The 22,524-nt window shown below is 39.4% G+C and overlaps 3 protein-coding genes across 10 annotated transcripts in view; 1 reads left to right on the top strand and 2 right to left on the bottom strand.

The window, feature by feature from the left end:
• Window positions 1-8,823, bottom strand: part of VMP1 (vacuole membrane protein 1) — a 130,811-nt gene extending 121,988 nt beyond the window's left edge. Inside the window, exon 1 of one of the 5 annotated variants that reach the window (XM_060134378.1) lies at window positions 8,674-8,823. The gene's annotated coding sequence lies outside the window, so the exon portion shown is untranslated. Of the gene's footprint in view, window positions 1-7,800; window positions 7,820-8,669 lie in introns of those variants that run through there. The other 4 variants (XM_060134375.1, XM_060134374.1, XM_060134377.1 and 1 more) reach the window with 4 other exon arrangements.
• Window positions 8,824-8,890: 67 nt separating this feature from the next.
• On the top strand, window positions 8,891-19,652 carry PTRH2 (peptidyl-tRNA hydrolase 2). Of its 3 annotated transcripts, none has more exons than XM_060134381.1 (2): window positions 8,891-9,081; window positions 19,023-19,652. In XM_060134381.1, the coding sequence occupies exon 2, from the start codon at window positions 19,023-19,025 to the stop codon at window positions 19,560-19,562; it is 540 nt and encodes a 179-aa protein (XP_059990364.1). In that variant the 5' UTR covers window positions 8,891-9,081; the 3' UTR covers window positions 19,563-19,652. The 3 variants fall into 3 exon arrangements, with proteins under 3 accessions (XP_059990364.1, XP_059990362.1, XP_059990365.1); XM_060134379.1 differs by having other exon boundaries at window positions 8,896-9,062; XM_060134382.1 differs by lacking the exon at window positions 8,891-9,081 and adding an exon at window positions 15,321-15,342.
• Window positions 18,251-22,524, bottom strand: part of CLTC (clathrin heavy chain) — a 67,052-nt gene continuing 62,778 nt past the window's right edge. For both annotated transcript variants that reach the window (XM_060134372.1, XM_060134373.1), the window contains one exon: window positions 18,251-19,730. In XM_060134372.1, coding sequence (XP_059990355.1) covers window positions 19,696-19,730 — 35 coding nt within the window. In that variant the 3' untranslated portion in view covers window positions 18,251-19,695. The remainder of the gene's footprint in view (window positions 19,731-22,524) is intronic.

Below are 22,524 nucleotides of genomic sequence, written 5' to 3'. Positions count from 1 at the left end.
TGATGTCACAATGTATATACTTGTTCTGCATGTGGCCTAGAAATAATCATGAATATCTCATCTTTAGATGATCCTTAGGTATTCATATATGATTTATATATCCATTTGGTTCTAAGGAAAAATTATGCTTACTGTCAATTCAATCTCTGAGGTATATAAATATGTGTGTGTGTGTGTGTATATATATATATATAAAATTCTGTTTTCAACTACTATTTTTATGAGATTTAGATTTTCACCTATACCAAGGGGAGGATATACAGTTAAAAAGAAAAAAATTCAATAAAAATATTTTGTGGGTCTAAAAAAAAAAGTTCATGTACTGAGAGGGACTTAGAGGTAAGTTTGACAAAATACATACAAGACCTATTCTAAAAAATTTTTTTAAAAGAAATCACAGAGGGCCTAAATAAATAGGAAAATACATATGTTCATCATTTGGAAGTCTCAATATTGTTACTATGTCAATTTCCCTCAAACTAATGTATAGCTTTAATGCAATCTCAACCAAAACTCAAGCAGGCTTTTTTTAAAAATTGAAAGTGACAAATGGATTCAAAATTATATGGAAATGCAAAGAATTTAGAATAGCTAAAACAATTTGGATAAGGAATAGAGGTGTAAGACTTGCACTAATTGATTTCAAGTCTTGCTTTACTTTAAAGCTACAGTAATCATGACAGTGTGGTTTTGGCAAAAGGATAGATACAGATCAATGGAACAGAACAGATAATACAGAAATAGACCCACATACATAGGGTCAATTACTTTTCTACAAAAGTACAAGGCAATTTAATGGTGAAAGGAATGTCTACCTCAACTGAACATTCTTATGAAAAAAGTGAACATTGACCCTCTCTCATATGTAACACCTGATTTGAAATGGATCACAGATCTAAATGCAAGAACTAAAACCATAAAGCTTCCAGAAAAAAAAAAAACCCAAAACAACACAGGAAAAATCTTGGTGATCTTGGGGTAGACAAATATTTCTTAGGATTTAAAAAGCATGCACCATAAGAGAAAAAAATGTATAAACTGGACTTTAACAAATTTAAAAACTTTTGCTCTTTGAAACACATTGTTAAGAAAAAAAAAGGTAAGCCACAGAATGAGAGAAAATACTTGCAATACACGTATCTGACAAAGTTCTCGAACCCAGAGTATATCTATCTCTCTGTACATATGTTAGAGTAATAAATAATGAAGATGTGTTTTATAGGTATGGCGATAGACAAACTGACCAAGAAACAGAAAATGTCGCTTCTCAAAAGATTCTTGTATATTTGGAACTCTACATGACAGAGATGGCAAGATAGATCAGTGGGGATCAAACTGATTATCCATAAAAGAAAAGAAAATCTGGATCCCTACTTTGAACCACACATAAAATTTAATTCCAAATGGGCTGAAGATTTAAAAGTCAAGAAGCAAAACTTTCAGAAGAAAACATAAATGCCTTTCTGCCTTGGGGTAGGAAAGGATTTCTTGAGACATACGCAAGAGCTGACCATAAAGAAAAAGACTGATAAATTGGACAACATTGAAATTAAAATTTAAATTCATCACAAGATATCTTAAGTGAGAAGACAAACCACAGAAAGATATAACCGAAAAGGACTAGTAGGCAGATAATAATTTTAAATTATTAAGAAAAAGACAAATAATCCTACAAAACTAAAACAGGCAAAAGACATGAAGAGGTATTTCACAGCAGAGGATCTACTTGACCTCACTGACATCCTAAAAATATAAACCAAGATCACAATGAGGTATCATTTGTATCCATTATCTTTTTTTTTGTAAATTTTTATTGGAGTATAGTTAATTTACAGTGTTGTATATCCATTATCTTTTGCTATGTTTAACAACGTAACTCCAAAACTTAGCAACTTAAAAAATCATTTAGTATTTTTCATGATTCTGTGAATTAGGTTGGGCAGTTCTGCTCTGGGCTAGCTTGGCTCTTAAGCTAGGCAGGTCTGAGCTGAGATGCCTTGTTTTGGTCCAGCTAGTCCTCTATGCCCCAGTACGTTAGCCTGGGCTTTTCCCACATGGTGGGCTCTGGGTTCAAAAGAGCAGTAAGAGAAGACAGGACCCAACGTACAAGTGCTTTTCAAGTCTCTCCTTGTGTCACACTTGCTGATGTCCCTTTGGCCAGAGCAAGTCACAAAGACAAGTACAGAGTCAAGGGATGGAATAAGAGACTCTAGAAGCAAAATCATATTGCAGAGGGGTATGCATACGATGATGAGAAGAATCTATAATCCACTACATCACTCTTTACATGCATTCTTTGGCAAGAATTAGGAAGGACGACAATAGCAGAGTTTGGGAAACAACTTGTAAAGCTGAATACTGGCATACCCTTGTTAGAATTCTATGCCTAGGTACATAGCCAAAAGAACCTCTTGCACATGTGAAGAGCCAATATGTACAATAATATTTTTAGCAACATTGGTCTTAATAGCAAAAGCTATAAACTACTCAAATGTCCACTGTCAGGAGAACAGATAAATAAATTAAGGTACAATGAAATATTACACAGCTGTGAAAATAAATTTTTCATTTACTCATTTAACAAATATTTACTGAGTACATACTATGTGCTAGGCACAGTGTGAGATGCTAGAGACACAGCAGTAAACAGACAAATAGTCAAACATATTATCAGATAGTAGTAAGTACTACAAATGAAAAATAAAGAAATTTGGTATGTGTGCATATGTATGTGTCTGTGCACAATATTTAACAGGGTGGATAGAGAAGCTTTATCTGAGAATCTGACATTAGAAAAGGACCATGGAAAAATATGGGTAAGAGCACTGTAGGGAAAGAAAAAAAAAAAGTGCAAAGACTTTGAGGCAGGAGTCTGTCTGGCATGTTCCACTTACCAATAGTTATTAAGGTTACTGATAAATTCAAACACTTAAGTTTCTAAAACTTACAGTTTCATAGATATAGAAATACTATAGATACTCTCTGATTATTTTAAAAAATTAAAGAAAATTCCTCTGCCCCATAGAAGCAGTACTAAAAGCTCCTCTAGGGAATCCCCTGGCAGTCCAGTAGTTAGGACTCCATGTTCTCATTGCCAAGGGCCCAGGTTCGATCCCTGGGTGGGGAACTAAGATCCCACATCCGCATGCCACGTGGTGCGGGGCCCCCCTCAAAAAAAAAAACAACTAAACATGCAATTATCATACAGCTACCAATCATACTCTGTACTATCTCTGCAACTTCCTATAATTACTTTAAAGTAAAAATTGAAAAATATGTATAAAAAATAATATCTCCTCTAAATAGATCTTAAAAACTTATAAGGAGCAGAAGAATCTTGTATATTCGCTTGATTAAACGCTTTTCAAATGTGGTGACCTGAAAGTTTCTGGAAGGAACCAGACTCAAATGATGAGTTTAGGGCTTCCCTGGTGGCGCAGTGGTTGAGAATCCGCCTGCCGATGCAGGGGACACGGGTTCGTGCCCCGGTCTGGGAAGATCCCACATGCCGTGGAGTGGCTAGGCCCGTGAGCCATGGCCACTGAGCCTGTGCATCCGGAGCCTGTGCTCCGCAACGGGAGAGGCCACAACAGTGAGAGGCCCGCGTATCGCAAAGAAAAAACAAACAATGATGAGGTTAGAAGTAGCTAGTCAGATCAACCAATTCAACCTTACTGGACTTTATTCTCTCCTCATATAGACCAGAGAGTGGCATTTGACAGACCTGACCATTTCTTAAGAGAATTCTTAATAAGCAAAGACTTCCGCATGCTCTAACATATAAAATTTTTAAAAAATGAAAAATCTTGCTCCCCTCTGTCCCTCATCTGTCTAGTACTCTCTAGGTGGAACCACTTTTATGAGTTCTGTGTACCCCATCATTCTTTCTTTAAACACTCCTTAGTCTCCTTTGCCAGCTCTCTTTTACCTGACCTGGGACCTCTCCTCTTCCCTGTTTCCCCCAAGTGACTTATCTAGCTGCACGGTTTAAAATACTAGCTTGAATTTGTATTTTTCGTCCTGACCTCTAGATTGGAACACCTAATAGCAGCACTTAGATGATTCCCAGGCACCTCAAATTCAACACGCGCTTTTTTCTCCCTCCCCAGCCCTCTTCTTGTAACAAACCTGGCCCTCCCAAAACCTTCCCTCTCCCACTACTTGGCACAACCATCCACCAAGTTACTGAATCCAGAGGCACAGCCATCCTTGACTCTTCTCAATTCCTTACACCTCACATCTAATCCAGGACCAATCCTGTTCCAGATATATGTAGTATCCACCCACTGCTCTCCACTTTTTTGCCACCACTCTGGTCCAGGCCATTTTCATCTCTCGCTTGGACTACTCAATGGACTCCTAACGTCTCTCTCCATTTCTACTCTTGTCCCCTTCAATTCATCCTTCACACATGAGCAAGAGTAAACTACTTATAAATCATACTACTCTACTTGTAACTGTAGAATGACTTCCTAATTACACTCAAAATCAAATCCAAACTCATTTTCATGGCCTGCAAAGTTCTACATAACTTGGACCATGAATGTTTCTTATCTCATCTCATGTCACTATATACTAGGTGTACGATACTAGAGTCTTAAACAAGCATACATCCACATTAAATCTCTCTCAGACCCTTGATTGTTTCCTTCATAACATTTATGACACTGTGCTTATTCTTCCTTTTTTTTTTTTTTTGTGGTACGCAGGCCTCTCACTGTTGTGGCCTCTCCCGTTGTGGAGCACAGGCTCCGGATGCGCAGGCTCAGCAGCCATGGCTCATGGGCCCAGCCGCTCCGCGGCATGTGGGATCCTCCCAGACCAGGGCACGAACCCGTGTCCCCTGCATTAGCAGGCGGACTCCCAACCACTGCGCCATCAGGGAAGCCCTTATTCTTTCATTTTTGTATTATTTTTTTCTCTCTGTCAGGCTCCTAACTAAAATATCTATTAGTTTTTGTTCCCCACTGTTTTTCCCAGAACCTGGTAAAAGGCTTAAGACACAAGATGTTTGTTCACTGATTGGATGAATGAACAGATAAATATGACAATAGATATCACTGCAAAATAATCTGCTCATGCAAAGAAAGTAAGTGCTAGAAGACATTGTTAAATATCAAACCCCCAAATTTCAATTCTCAAATTCTGTGTTGTGGCTTACACATATAATGTAAACTGTTAATAACACAAAAAGGTTGAGATAATGGCCTACAAGAATGACTCATTTGGTTAAGAATCCCGCATATTTTGTAAAACATTCATGAAATGTGAATATATACATATATATATTTACTGAAACTTCATTAATAATGAGCAAACAATAATCAAGTAAGCAGGAACACAAAGATATGCTTTCGAAAGAGGGCTGGAAAAAGTTCTTAGTAACTGCTCAGTAGGCCATATGATAATGATGACACAACAATCATGGTTAACTATATGCCAGGCACTGTTCTAAATGCTTTACTTAAATCTATTCACTTAACCCTAACAATAAAGGTGTGTACTAACTTCAATATCTAGGAGGAAACTGAGATAATAAGAGGTTAAGTAACTAGACTAGCCCAAGGGTTGCACAGTAGTAGACCTGGAATTTGAACTAAGGCAATCTAAATTCATAGCCTAGGCTCTTAACACTATCTACGTAGTCCTTCCAGGAAAATCTATAAAGACCAAGGTTTTATTAATGAACCTCTAGAACAAGAGAAAACACCACGGTGACCTACTAAGAAGATTTTTTTATTTCTGGAACACTGACAAACTCTTTAAATTATAGTCAGAGACTAAACAAGTTTTGTGAAATCAATGGAAGCAAAAGGATTCTCACCAAGACAAAAAATAAACTCTTCTACAGTGGCTATTTACCTAGAATGAAATAATTATATTAAAATTACAAACAGCTTGGGAAAATTTTTTATCAGGAGCAAAGAAATTATTATAGTTTCCTCCTATCATTAGCAATGACACTCACTCAGTAGAGACATGTGTTACAAAGATCCTCTGTCTTTTCCACTTGCCAGAAAGAAGACACCTTGATACCTGATAGTAATGAAGCATGAACTCAGAATAACTATTCTGAAGAACAGAACTAACTTTTTTCTATCCTTATTCCATTCCACCACAAATTTTGCCAAGCATAGTTTTTGTTTTCCTAGAATTTACAAGACTGAAAATCAGGTAAAAAGGGAAAAAAATGTACATACACATACAGATCCCTTTAATACATAAGAAAACCATTTTCATGCAAACCAAGAAATACTGCGAAACCAAATAAAGATGCCTGGAGACAACCTTAGCAGAAAGAAAGAACACTTGGGACCTCAGTTCCAGTTCAGGCTCTGGCGCTACCTAAGCCATATGACCTCAGGCAAGCCAATTACTGATTGTTTCTGGGCCCTAATTTTCTCCTCTGTTAGATGAGAAGAATCTAACTCTGTGTTCACAGAGGTTGCTTCTAATTCTAAATATTGCTTTCAATAGGTTTCAGTGAAATAATATAAGTAAGTAAGGCTTTAGTTAACTATATGTAAGTGCCCAAAAGTTCAACTTCCTCTGCACGTGGAAATTCTTAAGTAACAATACCTGATGGCCAAAAAGGATCAAATTTAAACTCCCAAATGCAAAACTAAACTCATTCTGAAGTCACCTACTTATAAACCAAGGTGACTAATAACAGTGGATTACAGTTTCAAACTATTCCTGATTAGCTTTTATTGCGTTCAAAAGGAGGGCAAAGATCATCTCAGAAAAGTGTGTGACAAATTTCAGATAAATAACACACTTAATATAAAACATCAAATTTTGAAATGATGCAAAGTAACAGTATTCTGCACTGATATATTTCCTGCTTTCAGAGTAAAATGACAATATCACCATATTTTCATTTACATAGTGATTTCACATTTACTATCTCCCTTCATCGCTGTAAAAATCCTATGAAGTGAGCAGTACTTTAATCAACACAATTCAGATCAGCTCAGAAAGTTAGGTAACTTGCCAACCTATGCTCAATAAGTGTTGGAGCCAAGATTCCAATCTAGGTCTTCTGATTTAAAGTTTAATGATGTTTGCAATCCTAAAAACTGGTAATTCAAGCCAAAGGCAGGAAGAAGTTGGAAAGTGAGAAAGTTTGGATAATCAGTCCCTGGATAACTGGACTGAACAAAAAGAATATAAGACCAGGTGTGGCAGTTATAAAGTAAAAAAGCAAATTTACCAGCTGTTAAAAATAGTAACATCTAATTTATATAATTCCACATTTCAAAAATTTTTTGCCTCGCTTCAAAGACAAGTGTGAAAAAAATTTCTAACTCAAAAATAAGAACAATATGTAAATAAACAACAAATTGATTAAACTAGCTCTAAAGCATTAAATTGCTAAAAGGTATTAAAACATTTACTGAAGTATTTCAGAAACTTGGTTATTCTGGACTGTGAATCAAGGAATTAAACTATATTAATCAAGTAGGATATATTCCTCAAAGGAAAAAAAATGCTCCAGTGTTTTAAAATAATACAGGCAAATAAGTAAAATATAAAAGATTTCTACTGTAGAGTCATTTCACACGTACACAAATTGGCCACATTTGTCACATTTGTCTGGGTACCACCACCTCTTCCAAACGTCAATAAAAAAATAATCTGTAATGCATAAAATGTTGCCTAGTAAATAGCAGTTTCTTACTATCATCATTTATGCTAAGAATACACAACGAAAATCAGGGCTAATGATAATACAATTAATAGGTAGTAGCAGAACATTAAATTCTCTATCATTACAACATTAGAAATACTTGTACGAACTTCTCCAAAGGATCAGTGCAATCTGTCTACAGAATTTCTGACAAGCCCCAAAGGAGAACTGAAAGACATTAAAGTTAGGAAAAGGAGCTATGTTATCAAGACAGGTAAACAGTGCCAGAGCCTATATGAGAGTTTTGCATGAATTTGCAGGAAAACAAAAGACAACAGTGCAAAACTTACTGGAGGTCACAAATAATCTTAAGCAGCGTGACACAGGGTCACATACGGCTTACTGAAAGTTTAGAGATTAAGCTAACCTTCATGTTTTATTGCAAATACCTCCACTGTAAAGAAATTCAGGGGGTCAGGGATTTGGAAAAGGCAGAGAACGCTATTCTTCATGAAAGTAGTGGGAAATAACGTGAAGGTCCTCTGCAAGAGATCTACGGAGGGAAGGCCCCATTCCCTTGGCCACCAACGCTTTAGAAGGCACTTGCACGTCTGAATTTTGTTTAGAAATGGTTACAAAACAGAATCATGTGCTAGTGGTTGGCGGGGTGGGGGGGGGGGCAAGAAACCAACGGACAAATGCTGAGAAACAGCTTGGTCATCAGCAAGGAAGACCTTCCTCGTTTACTCTAAGGTCCTAGACACCCAGAGAGGAAGAGGAGATGGGTACTCTACAGAAGCTCAGAACGGCTTCCAAGTTCGCCGCGATGAGGGGGAATGGTTGGGAGTCCAGTACGGGTGGCCAACCACGGGGAGGTGTCCCAAATATCTACTGCCAGACTGAGACAGTCAGCAGCGCTCTAAAGCACTGCTTGAAGTCAAAATCACGGTGCCCTAGATCTGCACCGTCTAAGTGCAGAAGAAGCCAAGCTCTGAGGATAGCCTCAGGCGTCCGTCCCCAATTCCCCGCTCTCGCTTACCTACCTGCTCTGACTCCGGCTTCTCCGGATCTCCTGATCTCGGATCCTGGAAGTGGCTCACGACTGACTCTCACACCCGCCGCAGGGCTCCGGCCAACCGGAACTAGCTTACGTCACTTCCGGTCCGTTTCCCCTCCGGGAGACCGCCTCCAGAAGAAAAACGTTCCCCCCTCCTTTCGACCCCCTCAGCTGACAGTCGCGGGATTTCAGTTCGAGTGTGGGTTAGGGACTTGTGGGCGGGGCGAGAGGAAGAATGACTGTTCTCTTCGCGGTTCTTGATCCGGAACTTGTTGTCAAGGAACCCCGGAAGGGGTAACTCGCGCGAGAGAAGAGTCTGTTACCCAGAAGTGAGGAACGCAAAGCCGCAGCTGAGTTGGAGGAGAGGTTTTCTAGGTAGGTCAGCCTCTCACAGGTAGGGGGATGTTCTTCATTTTGTCTCCAATTGGAATGTTTCTTCCTATCTAATTTTATAACCACCCCCTTACCCTTTCATCTTCTTCGTAAACTATCTTCCGCCCAGTGGCCGCCGGAGCCACTGTTCCGGTTCGGCCAGTCGTCTTTTGGAAGAAAGGACCAAGCTGCTGGGGAGGGGAAGGACCCAGAATTTCTAGTTCCCAGGCAACGCCTCCATTGAGGCAGCATTGATGGATTCGTTCCGAATGTGAGAAAATACCGAGCAGGCCTCACACTCTGCTGAGTATTTATTGAGTACCCACAGCGTAGCAAGTTGTTGAGTCCTACGAGGAAAGAAAAGGCCTCCAAGAATATGATCGAAAAATTGCCTCCTTGTGTCACACAGACATAATGTCTAAAGGAGTATTTAATACGTTAACAATCCCAGGCACTGTACTAGACGTTGAGAATTATGCTCTACAGTGGTTATGTGTTATTGTTACAGCGGCTCTGGAAAGTAAATAATTAAGACTGACTGGGGGGTGGTAAAGACTTAAGAGACAGGTTTGGTTTGAACTACACCTTCATGGGTGAAGAGGATTTTTTGTGTGTTTAATTGGAGAAAATTATTTCAGGGAGAGATTGCTGCTTGAAAATACCTAGTCATTTGGTGTGGCTGAATAGTACACTGTGTAGCAGGAGAGGAGGATAAAGTAGGTTGAAACCAAATTGCGTAGTTCTTTGAATTCCTGCAAAGGGATTTATGTTTTATTGTTACCCCACCGAACTTGGGTCCACTCACCCAACGGGTAGCAAACGGGTACCCAAAGGGTACTAACACCGGGTTGTGGTGAAAGAAAGCACAGTCTTTATTTATTGCAGGGCCCCAAGCAAGGGAGTGGGAGACAAGCTTCAAATCCACTCCAACTTGGTGTTTGAGTTAGGGGTTTTTTTAAAGGGGAAGAACAAAGAGGCTGGAATTAATCATCTTGTAACATTTCTGTGACTTTCCTTAATTGTAGTTTCAGGAGTCAGGATGTCTCTGGTTTATGATTCTCTGGCCAGGTGGTCTATGGCTCGAGGTCTGTTAGCTCATCTTGCCCTGGAGAAACAACCTGAGTGGTAGATGATATCTACAACAGCAGTTTTAGTGTATTGACAGTGTTATTGACAACAATTTTAGTCATCAACTGTGGTTGGTTAGTATTCAGTTAGTGCAGGGTTGAGGTCACCGCGGACAAGAAAAGGGATAAAGTTTTGGTTAGAGAGATTAATCATAAACTCGGTAAGGGACTCAGTTTTAGGGGGACTTGGTTTCCTTATTCCTTAGGCTTTTATCCAGTGATTTTCGAGCAGAGAAATTACAGGATCAGATTTGTGCTTTAGAAGTACAATTAATTATAATGGCAGATGGACTAGGATGAACTAGGGCACAAGTGAACCAAATATGGAAAGATTACAGGAAGTTTGAGAGGGAAGGGAAGATACTGAGTTCAGTGTAGGACACAGTTTAGACCACTTCATAGACATCTAAGTGGTAAAATCTAGCAGAAGTTGGAAGTTCAAGTGTGGTGCCCAGGGAGACGCTCTAGGAATCCTCAGCATTTGTTAATTCAGGAATGAGTGAGATTCTTCATTTCACAAACTATTTATTGTCTATCTCCTCCTACTAGATTGTTCAGTGCTCTTCTCCAGGGTCCAGAACTGTGCACAGTAGGCCCTCAGTAAATATTGCTTGATTAATTGATTGAATGGAAAGAGAGTATATAAACCAGCACTGTCCAATAGAACTTTCTGCAGTCATGGAAATGTTCCATATCTCGCTAACTCATAGAGTGGCAGCTAGCCACTTTTAAGCTGTTGAGCTATTGAGCACTTGAAATATTGTTAAATGTAACTGAAGAACTGAATTTTCATTTAGTTTTAATTTAAGTTTAAATGACTACGTTTGGCTAATGGTTGCTGTATAGGACAACGTAGGTACAGACTGAAAAGAGGCCCAAATGTGTAAGCTTGGATAATACATACAGCAGGAGACAACAGAGGACATACAACCAGAAAAAGAGACTGGAAAAAAGGTATCAGAAAGATAGGATGATACTAGGGTGAACGTTGGGTTAAAGAATTCAAGGGAAGAAAGCTTAAAGAAAAGTTGTCAGTGAGTGGTGCAGAAAACTCAAGATGAGGCCTAAAAAGAGGCAGCTGCGTTTGGCAATTAACTGGTGTCTGATTCCTTAGCAGTTTCAGTTGAGTGGGGAAGGGAGACAGGTAACTGAAGAAGTTTAGAGATGAAGGGAAGAGGAAAAGTGAGGCAGTGGTTTAAGGGTCAAAGAGGAAGGATTTTTAGGTTGGAAAAGGCCAAGGAGCGGTAGCCAGTGGAACAGGATAAATGGGGGTAGCATGCCTCAGAAGGTAATGGAATCATGAGCATTGGTGAAAGAGGTTTAATCTGGCTGAGAAATTAGAAGGCACCAAGAGGAGGGTTTTATAGGACATGTTATTTTGGCAGTGCCGTCATTGCCCGGGATTGTCTATGAGACTAAGATAGTTATTTTTGCCTTAGTCTCAAGCACTGGGTTTATTGATACATGTTTATAATAGATATGCAGAAAAGGGGACAGGCTGAAACACTTTTTACAGGAGTTAGATGTTGATCTGATCAGGCTGATAGGAGATTAGAACATCGTAAAGAATAGAGATGCTAGTATTAATTTCAACATTTTAGAATTAGAGATCTCATAAGATATGGGACAGAAGTGATAAACAAGCTTGGTTATTTCTGGAACTTTTTATGCTTTCTGTTTATGATGACTCTTACTGGTATATCTGTTTTTAAATAAAGCTGAGAAAATGCGAAACTTTCCATCATGACCTTTTAGACGAGTATGTTCAACATATACTCATGTGTAGTTCCTTTCTCCAGATAGTACCTGAGTCTGGTATGTGGGACATTTGGTTATTTTGCAACCTAGAAATTGGTGCAGAGAATCCTTCTAATTCTTGACATAGAAGTTTGTGTGTGTGTGTGTGTGTGTGTGTGTGTGTGTGTATTTTTATATATATATATAATTGAATATTTGTTCTATTTGTAGTCTGGTTGTTAGATTATCAGAGAGAAGTCCTGCTGATATGTAAGCATCATGTAGTAACTAAATGATAGATGCATTATGAGATGATGTGGGTTCTAGTAAGAATTAAATTTTATTTTCTTTTTTTGTGGCTGCAAAGGCGTCTAGAGCCTTAAAGTACCATGTCAGTACAGCCCTGTCACCATTTTAGGCACACCAGTGAAAGAGGACTGAAACTAGGTGCTGATGACTTAACCATTTATGATGGTCATTCCTTGTCATTCTCCTTTTATCCCTAAATGCTTGTTTCCTCAAGGTTCTGTTTAGCCATTTCTTCCCTCGATATACTTGACCCAGTGGCCTTACCCACTTTCATCACTTCAGTAATCTCAGTTATATATTAATTTCTTTTAAATATGTATTTCTAGCCTAAGCTTATCTTCTGACCTCTTAAATGATATATCTTTTTTTTTTTTTCCTGGACATCTCAACCAGGATGTCTTTTGGTCAAACCAGACGTAATATATCTAAAACTGATTTTAGTATCTTTTACTTTCAAACCTTCTCTTTCACCAGAATCCCTTCATCAGTAAATAGTATACTTGCAATCTCCATTTGTTCAAATCTAGGTGTCATTCTAAACTTCTCCCTTTCTTTTATCATCAGACTTCCAGTGAGTCACCAAATCATACAGGTGTGCCTCAGCCACTTCTTTCCTTTCCCATTGTCACTACTCTTCTCTGAGTGACTGTCATCTCATCTAGACTACTGGGAAAGGCAACAGAGTAGTGTTAAGAACACAGGCTCTGGAGTCAGGCTACCATTTACTAGCTTTGTGAACTTGGGTGAGCTACTTATATTCTCTGTACCCCAATTTTCACATCTGAAAAAATGGGGATAATCTGTATTTACCTTAAAGGACTGTTGGGAACATTGAAGGAGACAATTCATGTAGAGTGTCAATACCTAATGTACACCTAATATAAAACCTAATTTAGCAATTATTAACTGTTACTATGATTACATTATAGCAGCCTCCTGATCAATCCCCTGTATCTGTTCTTACCAGCTTCTAATTCATTCTTTATACTGAAGTCCCAGGTGATCTCTTAGAAAACAAAAATCATTTCCCTGCAGCAGCTTCTCATTGTCCTTAAGGTAAATTCCAAACCATCTAACATGGCTTACAAGGCCTTCTGTGATCTGCCCTTCTTTCTCACTTTGTTCTCTGCAGCTCTTTCTCTCCACCTTCCAGCAGTCTGGACTGCTTTCAGGTCATTTGACATATTGTATTTCTCTCCTCTGGCCTGCCCACTTGGTGTTCTTTCTGCCTGAAATGATCTTCCATCCTTCTATCTTCTTACTGATCCTTTGTTGCATTTTAAATATTTCTTTGACGAGGCCTTCCCTGACCTCCTACACTGAGCTAAAGCACTTTATGTACTCCCCAACACCTTTTTTTAAAAAAATATTTATGTATGTATTTATTTATTTATGGCTGTGTCAGGTCTTAGTTGCGGCACGTGGGATCTTTCATTGCAGTGCGCAGGTTCTTCGTTGCGGCATACGGGCTTCTCTGTAGTTGTTATGCACGGGATCTCTAGTTGTGGCACGAGGGCTCAGTAGTTGCGGCTCACAGGCTCTCTAGTTATAGTATGTGGGCTCCAGAGCACGTAAGGTCTGTAGTTGCGGCACGTGGGCTCAGTAGTTGCAGCACGCAGGCTTAGTTGCCCCGCAGCATGTGGGATCTTAGTTCCCCAACCAAGTATCGAACCTGTGTCCCCTGCATTAGAAGGCAGACTCTTTTTTTTGTTTTTTTTTTTTGTTTTTTGGCTGCGTTGGGTCTTCGTTGCTGCACGCCAGCTTTCTCTAGTTGTGGTGAGCAGGGGCTCCTCTCCGTTGCAGTGCGCAGGCTTCTCATTGTGGTGGCTTCTCTTGTTGTGGAGCACGGGCTCTAGGTGCATGGGCTTCAGTGGTTGTGGTGCGTGGGCTCAGGAGTTGTGGCTCAAGGGCTCTAGAGCACAGGCTCAGTAGTTGTGGCACACGGGTGTAGTTGCTCCTTGGCATGTAGGATCTTCCCAGACCAGGGATCGAACCCATGTCCCCTGCATTGGCAGGCAGATTCTTAACCACTGCACCACCAGGGAAGTCCTGGAAGGCAGATTCTTAACCACTGGACCACCAAGGAAGTTCTCCCTAATGCCTTTTCATAACATTTACCAGCCATGTAATTATTTGTCTTCTCCTCCACTCATCTCTGAACAACTGGCAGTGGCCTGTATTGTTCACCGTATTCCTAGTCTCACAAGGTATGTGTCTGGTACATAGGAAGTCGGCAAACATTTGGGTTTTTTTTAACTTCTCTTTGCCTCAGTTTCCTCATTTTCAATATATAGAATTAATGCTAACTTCTTACAGTTATGTGGATCAAATGACACAATACATTCAAAGTACCACTGAAGCTTTGAGCTATGACAACATGAAGTTTTCTTAAAATAAAATGAAAGAAATTCAAAATTAGGACTGAGTCATCTCTAAACCACTACCAGAACATAAGCTCCATGAGAGAAGGGACTTTTTCTCCTTTGTGTGCTCCTGTATTCCCCCAGATCCTAGAGCAGAACCAGTTAATATTTGTGGGAGGAAGGAGGCAATATATCATAAAAATAAAAGAATTAAGAAAGCAGATGAGCTTAATGACACACTTCTGACTATAATTCAGATAACCTATTTCTGTAGCTACACTCGGGACTTTCCATCACGTTATAATGTTCCATTTCCAAACTCAAAACCCCAGACATCTCTCTCTAACCACAGCCATCTGCCTTTCCAGCTTACTTCCATCATACCTTTTCTTAATAGCATGTGCATATCCTCTGTCACCTTCCTGTCCTTAAATCATTTTATAAGAATGTGGATTTCATGGCTTATCATTTCAAACATTCTTGCCTTCACCCTAAATTCCCTTATGCCCCTTATCTTGGTGCTTACTCTTAGTAGAATTCAAACTTGGATAAATCCAACTATCTGTCGTAGATGGGGAGGATGAAGGAAGAATATAGGTACAGCAGATTTAGTTTATATGTTTGGAGGCAGAGGTTATGTGGTTTTAGTCTTCTGGCTTCTATTTTCTCTGTGAAGTATGAAGTCATCTCTTCTATATTTTTACCTATACTCAGGCTGCTAAGTACTGCTGGAGAAGATCATAACTGGTAGGTATGGTACCGTTATAAAATCATTACTAATCCTAACCATGTTTTCAATGTTCCTCTGCAATCCTGCTATGTTTTGCTGTAACTTTTATTTCAGTCTTCCTCTTCTCAACTTTGACTTTTGTACAAAATAACTCCAAGAAACAATTTCCTGCTTCCAAATCCACAGCCCTACCTGCATCTAAACCTGTCACATTGGGAAAGGTGTCCCTTCTTTCCAAGACCAAATCTCTTCACAGGGACTTAGGTGCCTCCCACCTACTGCTTTGTATTATTAATTATTCTTTCCCTATCTTGAGCATCTACCTACCTTTTCTCTGGGTCCATCCATTAACATATAAATATGTTCAACATTTGTATATACTCATCTTTCCATCCTAAGAGGGAAAAAAAAAAACCTTTCCTTTTTCTTCACAGCCCCTTGTATCTGTTGCTTTTTCTTTCTGCTTTGCTTTCACTTTGTTTCTCTTTCTTGACCCCGCCTCAAACTACCTTCTGCCCCACAACTACCCCACATTAGTTTTTTCCCAAAACTAATGGACTGTCTCAGAGTGCTCTCAGCTTCTGGAAATACGTTCCTCACCACATTGTCCTGGTATTCCTGCCTCTGTATCTGTAAAAGTTGGCCATTTAAGAAGGCAGCTCCAGGGACTTCCCTGGTGGTGCAGTGGTTAAGAATCCGCCTGCCAATGCAGGGGACATGGGTTTGAGCCCTGGTCGGGGAAGATCCCACACGCCGCGGAGCACCTAAGCCCGTGCACCACAGCTACTGAGCCTGCGCTCTAGAGCCCACGAGCCACAACTACTGAGCCCGTGTGCTACAACTGCTGAAGCCCACGGACATAGAGCCCATGCTCCACAACATAGAGGAGCCACCGCAATGAGAAGCCTATGCACCACAGTGAAGAGTAGCCCCCTGCTTGCGCAACTAGAGGAAGCCCGTGCGCAGCAACAAAGACCCAACCCAGCCAAAAATAAATAAATTTTAAAAAAGAAAGAAAGAAAGAAAATAACAAGTGTTAGTGAGGATATGGAGAAATTGAACCATTTAAGAAAAAAAAAAAGGTAGCTCCAGACAGGATCCAACTAGAGAAGGAGATGCATGAACTACTATAAAATGCAGAGATTTTTTGGTAGGTGTTCAGAAAGTAACTGAATAGTAAAGGATTCTGATGGACTCCAAGGAAGTGGAGATACAGGTTTTATAACATTAAGTAGCAATTTCAGGGAAATTAGTTTTGTTCTGGGGAGGGCAGGGTTTGAATTTGACATTGCAAATGTGGGGACATTGGGTTGTTTCACTTTTTTATTAACTGTACGTTTGACTTAGAAAAGCAAGATACATAGTATAGCAGTGTAATGTGTTAAATTATATTTTTATAGTTTGGAGACAAAAGAATTTATAGTCATTTTCTTTTCCTTCAGATATTAAGTGTACTCCATCATTCTCTAATAATTACTGAAGGTCTGTTAGCCCAATTTGTCTCATAATCCTCCCAATCCTTCTTTGAGATCTGGAGACAGCCATGACTTATATGAAGATCTGTTTGCAAAGGCATTGGTTTTTTTGTTTCTGAATTAGAGACTTCAGTCATAAGGCACTAGAGAAGCGCTCTCAACCCTACCAGGCCCAACACACAGTTTTTAAAAAAATAAAGTCACTTGCAACGAATGTAAAATGATATAGCCATTTTAGATAATAGTTTGGCAGGTCCTCAAAGTTACAGAGTTGCTGTATGACCCAGCAGTGAGACTTCTAGGTATAAGCCCAAGACAAGTGAAAACAAATGTCCACACAAAAACTTGTATTTATAGCAGCATTATTAATAGTAGCCAAAAGGTAGAAACAACCCAGATGTCCATCAACTGATGAACAGATAAATAATATGTGGTATACCCATACAATGGAATATTATTCATCAGTAAAAAAAGGAATGAAGGGGCTTCCTTGGTGGCGCAGTGGTTGAGAATCTGCCTGCCAATGCAGGGGACACGGGTTCGAGCCCTGGTCTGGGAGGATCCCACATGCTGCAGAGCAACTGGGCCCGTGAGCCACAACTACTGAGGCTGCGCGTCTGGAGCCTGTGCTCCGCAACGAGAGGCCGCGACAGTGAGAGGCCCGCGCACCGCGATGAAGAGTGGCCCCCACTTGCCGCAACTAGAGGAAGCCCTCGCGCAGAAACGAAGACCCAACACAGCCAAAAACAAATAAATAAATTAAAAAAAAAAAAGGAATGAAGTATTGATACATGCTACAGTGTGGATGAACCTTGAAAATATCATGCTGGATGATAGAAGCCTGAAACAAAAGGCCACATATTGTATGGTTTGATTTATATGAATGTCCAGAATAGGCAAATCCATAAAGACAAAGTAGATTAGTGGTTACCAGAGACTGGGTGAGGGAGAAATGGGAAGGGACTACTAATGGGTGTAGGGGTTTCTTTTTGGGGCAGTGAAAATGTTGTGGAATTAGATAGTGGTGATGGTTGTACAACATTGTAGATATATTAAAAAAACACTGAATTGTATGCTAAAAAGGTGAATTTTGTAGTATGTGAATTACATCTCAAAAAGTTTGATTCCCTATATTCTCATTTTAAAATATTTGATAACATTGCATACTTTGCCTACTATATAATTTCAAAAACATTAATATGTTCTAATTTTAACAAAAAAGAGAATAAAAAAGAACTTTATGGTAAAATATGTATTTCCAGGACTGCCATCTATGCCACACAGATTATGCACTGTACAATTCCAAGGGCACCACTTGTAAGTTCTACAAACATGATGGCCCCATGTATTTCAATGTATAAATGCTTAGATACTATTTATTCCACTAGAAGAAACTGATGACTGTTTGTGCCTATACACTGAAGCGTCATGAATCCAACAGTCTCAAATGTAGACTGATACAAGTGCTTTATTGATGATTCAAATACCATGAACAGCTTTGCTGGGGTAATAGGAATTTCTAACATAATAAGGATAAAGGATTATCTTCCTTTGATTTATATGATAGTTATACTACTGGTAAATTGAGTGTTAAAACTATGCAAAAAATACTTTGTGTTCGTATGCAAAATGAAATTGGGTTCTACTCTCAGACATTAATAGTTTTTCATCTACAGTAATGTCCAGTGGGACAAATCTTCACGTGTAAGGCTTTTAGCATTCCATGCCAAGGTCTAGTAAATGTCAGCAGCGCACCTCACTCCAGGCCCGTTGTTGTGACAACCAGGAACTTCTCTGAGGGGTTGGTACCATCCCCATTAAGAATTGATGCAGTACGAAGACACAAGTAAATAAGCACTCACTATATTCCAGAAAGAGTGAGTTAATCTTGGTTTCTCTAGATCCTTTAGGCATCTTGGTAAAACAGAACATTTCCTTTCTCCACAAGACTTAGCAAAAATTGAGGAACGGAGCTTTGTTGTATCCAAGAAAGAGATGTACTCCTCACATTGAGATTCAAAATGACCTAAACTGCTTCACCTGTATTGAACCTTTTCTAGTACGCAGGGGAGAAAAAATAGTACATGCCTAAGATCCAAAACATATTTTGCCTTTTTTCTGGATGAATTAAAATATTGCTGCTTATATACTGTCAGGATGTTTCATCTGATAAGCCTGTAACTTTCCACTGCTAGATAGTGACAACTTTCTTTTCCTTTCAGATGCTCTCCAAACCCTTGGTTATGGAATATTTGACTAATCCTGGTGCACTCAGCATGGCTGCCGGCATTGCTTGTGGCATGTGCCTGGGCTGGAGACTCCGAGAACGCTTTAGAATGATCCCCAAGAGCTCAGTGAGCGAGACAGACACTGACACCAGAACAGAAGCAAGCATCTTAGGAGAGGGTGGGGAGTACAAAATGATCCTTGTGGTTCGAAGTGACTTAAAGATGGGAAAAGGGAAAGTGGCTGCCCAGTGCTCTCATGCTGCTGTTTCTGCCTACAAGCAAATTCGAAGGAGAAACCCTGAATTACTCAAACAATGGGAAAACTGTGGCCAGCCCAAAGTGGTGGTCAGAGCTCCTGATGAAAAAACTCTAGTTGAATTATTGACCCATGCAGAAATTTTGGGACTGACTGTAAGTTTAATCGAAGATGCAGGACGTACTCAGATTGCACCAGGCTCTCGAACTGTTCTAGGAATTGGGCCAGGACCAGTAGACCTAATTGATAAGGTCACTGGCCACCTAAAACTTTACTAGGTGGAATATTGTATGATGATGGTCATCCCACCACCACAAGGGTTTGAAACTGTCAAATTCTAACAATAAAAGCTGAGTTTCTTCCCCCAACTTATGTATTCTTGAGATGAAAATCCATTCCTGTGTTCTTCTATCATGTACTTGGCCTGGTTACACAGTTATCTTGGGCTGAAAAAAAAAAAAAAGTTTGGTTAATAAATAGTCCTGGTGGTTCAAGAGATGGGTGCTGAAACAAGAAATATTTAAGATGAGAGGCAAAGGTCACAATAAAATTGATTACGAGGTGGGAAACAGCATTTCCTATGTGTGGTTTGGTCCCTTTGTGTGTTAATAGCTCTTCTATTACCCACCTTGGAGGATCAGGGGTCAGGGGTACTACCATTAGGTGCAAACTGTAGTTTGTTTCTCCTGCCTTCAGTTTTTGTATGACTGCCTATATTATTAATAGATCATGGGTTTAAAATCTAACTTTGTCTTAAAGCTGAGGTTTTATAGCACTGATATAACCCACCCGTGCTGTGTTTCATGTTCACTCCCTAACCCACACTGGCTAAAGTTTCTCAGCAGTGGTCCTACATCTCCTTAGTTCCCCCCTTTCCTAACAATGAAGGCATTGAAACTTGCGAAGTGACTTGTATGGACCTTGAAGGTGATAATGGGCCCACGTAAGAATTTATGGTAATTGTAAAGTGAATGTAGCTTAGCCCAACATCCCACTATTTCTTTACCTAGAACTTAAGAACTGGACAATTATTTAAGGGCACCTTATTTCCCTTTTGATCGTTATACACTTAGCATGACATAATTCCAATAATTACGTTATACCAGCTGCCCAGAATATGAAGGTTCCAGCTCCCAAGAGCCACATAGCTTCCTGACTGCTTTTTTGCAAAAAGGGATCCTGACAGGATTTCTAATTTCAGTATATCCCTAAGAACTATGATGATGTCAGGGAGAATTTTGGTAACAGGCACATGTTAAGTGACTGCAGCTCTCCATGGTTAACTTCAGCAATTAGCATTAGTTAGCAGTTAACTTCAACATAGGCAGTAATATAGCACAACCGCAAGCTCCAAGGTCAGTGGAGTCTGGGCAGAACACTAAAGACTACTGCAGCCAGTCTTAAAGGTTCTATTTTGTCAGTTTTATAGTTTACACTGGCATCTGACAGCACAGAAGAAATTGCAACTGTGAAGGATGCTACAATAGCAACTGTTTCTAAATAGAATGTTTATACTGGATTGGAAAGTGATGCAACAGCATGTAACTGAGTTGAAAAGAACCCAATCCTAAATGTATGATTCTGGCTTCGGTAATTTCTGAGGCTTGCCTCAGAGACTGATGGTTCTAGGTTCAAAAGTGCATTCCCAACAGGATGGTCTGCCGTGGCTGATATAAGTATTATTTTAATAAATCATGGCATATCTACTAGGATGAATAGTACACAAATTCTGGTAGTTATGGAAACATCATGTTTGTTTTCTAGCTCACCTGTACTTTCGTATTTATTTTATAGGGTTCATAATCTTATGGTTCACAAAGTATACTCTGCAGAGCCCTTGGGGTCTCTAAGACACTTGCAGGGGGTCAAAACAATTTTCCTAATACTAAGACATTCTTTTCCTTTTCCACTGTTTTGACATTGGCAGTGATGATAAAAAAGCAATGGTGGTGGGAACATATGTTTATGTATGACTGATTCACTTTGTTATAAAGCAGAAACTAACACACCATTGTAAAGCAATTATACCCCAATAAAGATGTAAAAAAAAAAAAAAGCAATGGTGGGTCATACTGCTGGCACCTTTCACAAATCAAGGCAGGGGCACCTACCTGTACCAGTTGTCATTGTAGTTTTCACTGCCCTACCCTTAGTTTAAAAAATTTCACTTCATGTCCTTGAAGAAGCAGTAAAAAATTATTAAATTTGATCCTTGACTGTTTGTTTTTATATTTTATGTAACATCAAACGCTTCTGGTGCACACTGAAGTGTGACTGTCATCTTGAGGAAAAACACTTGTGGCTGAGTCCTGAGCTGAACTAGCTGCTTTTGTCATCAAACATTTTTACTTGCAAGAACTGACAAAATCTAGTTAACCAGACCTGGATGTTTGGCAGATATAACTACAAAAAGAGTCCACATTTCAACTAACCACAAGTATCTGGAAAAGCTATTAAAATACTCCTTCCTTTCCTTATTAAATATCTGTATGAGGCCAGATTTTCTTCATATACTTCAAAACATAACAGATTGAATGCAGAAGTAGTTATGAGAGTCCAGCAGTCTTCTGTTACAACAAACTTTAAAGAGACTTGTAAAAAATAGTACAATGCCATTCTTCTTGCTTCACTTTTGGTTGGGGAAATATGGTTAATTCATTATTGCTTACGTTAACGTTCAATGAGTTTATTAGTCATATTTAAATGGTTAATAGTTTAAAAAAATTGTTTTAACTACTAAAGTACAGTAAGTATGAATAGATAAAACCCCACATAAACTAGAGCTCTTTGGGATCTTCAGTAATTTGAGTATAAAAGATCCTAAGAAGAAGTTTGAGAACCGCTACAGCAGCGGTCCCCAACCTTTTTGGCACGAGGGACTGGTTTCATGGAAGATAATTTTTAAACGGACTGGGGTGTGGGCAGGGGGTGGTTTTGGGATGATTCACACACATTACATTTATTGTGCACTTTATTATTATATTGTAATATATAATGAAATAATTATACAGCTCTCTATAATGCAGAATCACTGGGAGCCCTGAGCTTGTTTTCACTTGCCACTCAATAGGGTTTTGATGAGAGTCTGCAGTCAAACCTCTCTGCTAATGATAATCTGTACTTGCAGCCGCTCCCCAGCGCTGGCATCACTGTCTCAGCTCCACCTCAGATCATCAGGCATTAGATTCTCACAAGGAACACGCAACCTAGATCCCTTGCATGCACAGTTCACAGTAGGGT

This window comes from Lagenorhynchus albirostris, chromosome 20 (genome assembly GCF_949774975.1).
Source record: "Lagenorhynchus albirostris chromosome 20, mLagAlb1.1, whole genome shotgun sequence".
NCBI classification, from domain to species: domain Eukaryota; kingdom Metazoa; phylum Chordata; class Mammalia; order Artiodactyla; family Delphinidae; genus Lagenorhynchus; species Lagenorhynchus albirostris.
Note: the sequence above shows the minus strand (reverse complement) of the source record. Positions and strands in the feature narration are given on the sequence as shown.

Excerpts from the sequence above, each read along its gene's own strand:
- PTRH2 (XM_060134381.1), top strand. The coding sequence starts at position 19,023 with ATGCTCTCCAAACCCTTGGTTATGGAATATTTGACTAATCCTGGTGCA.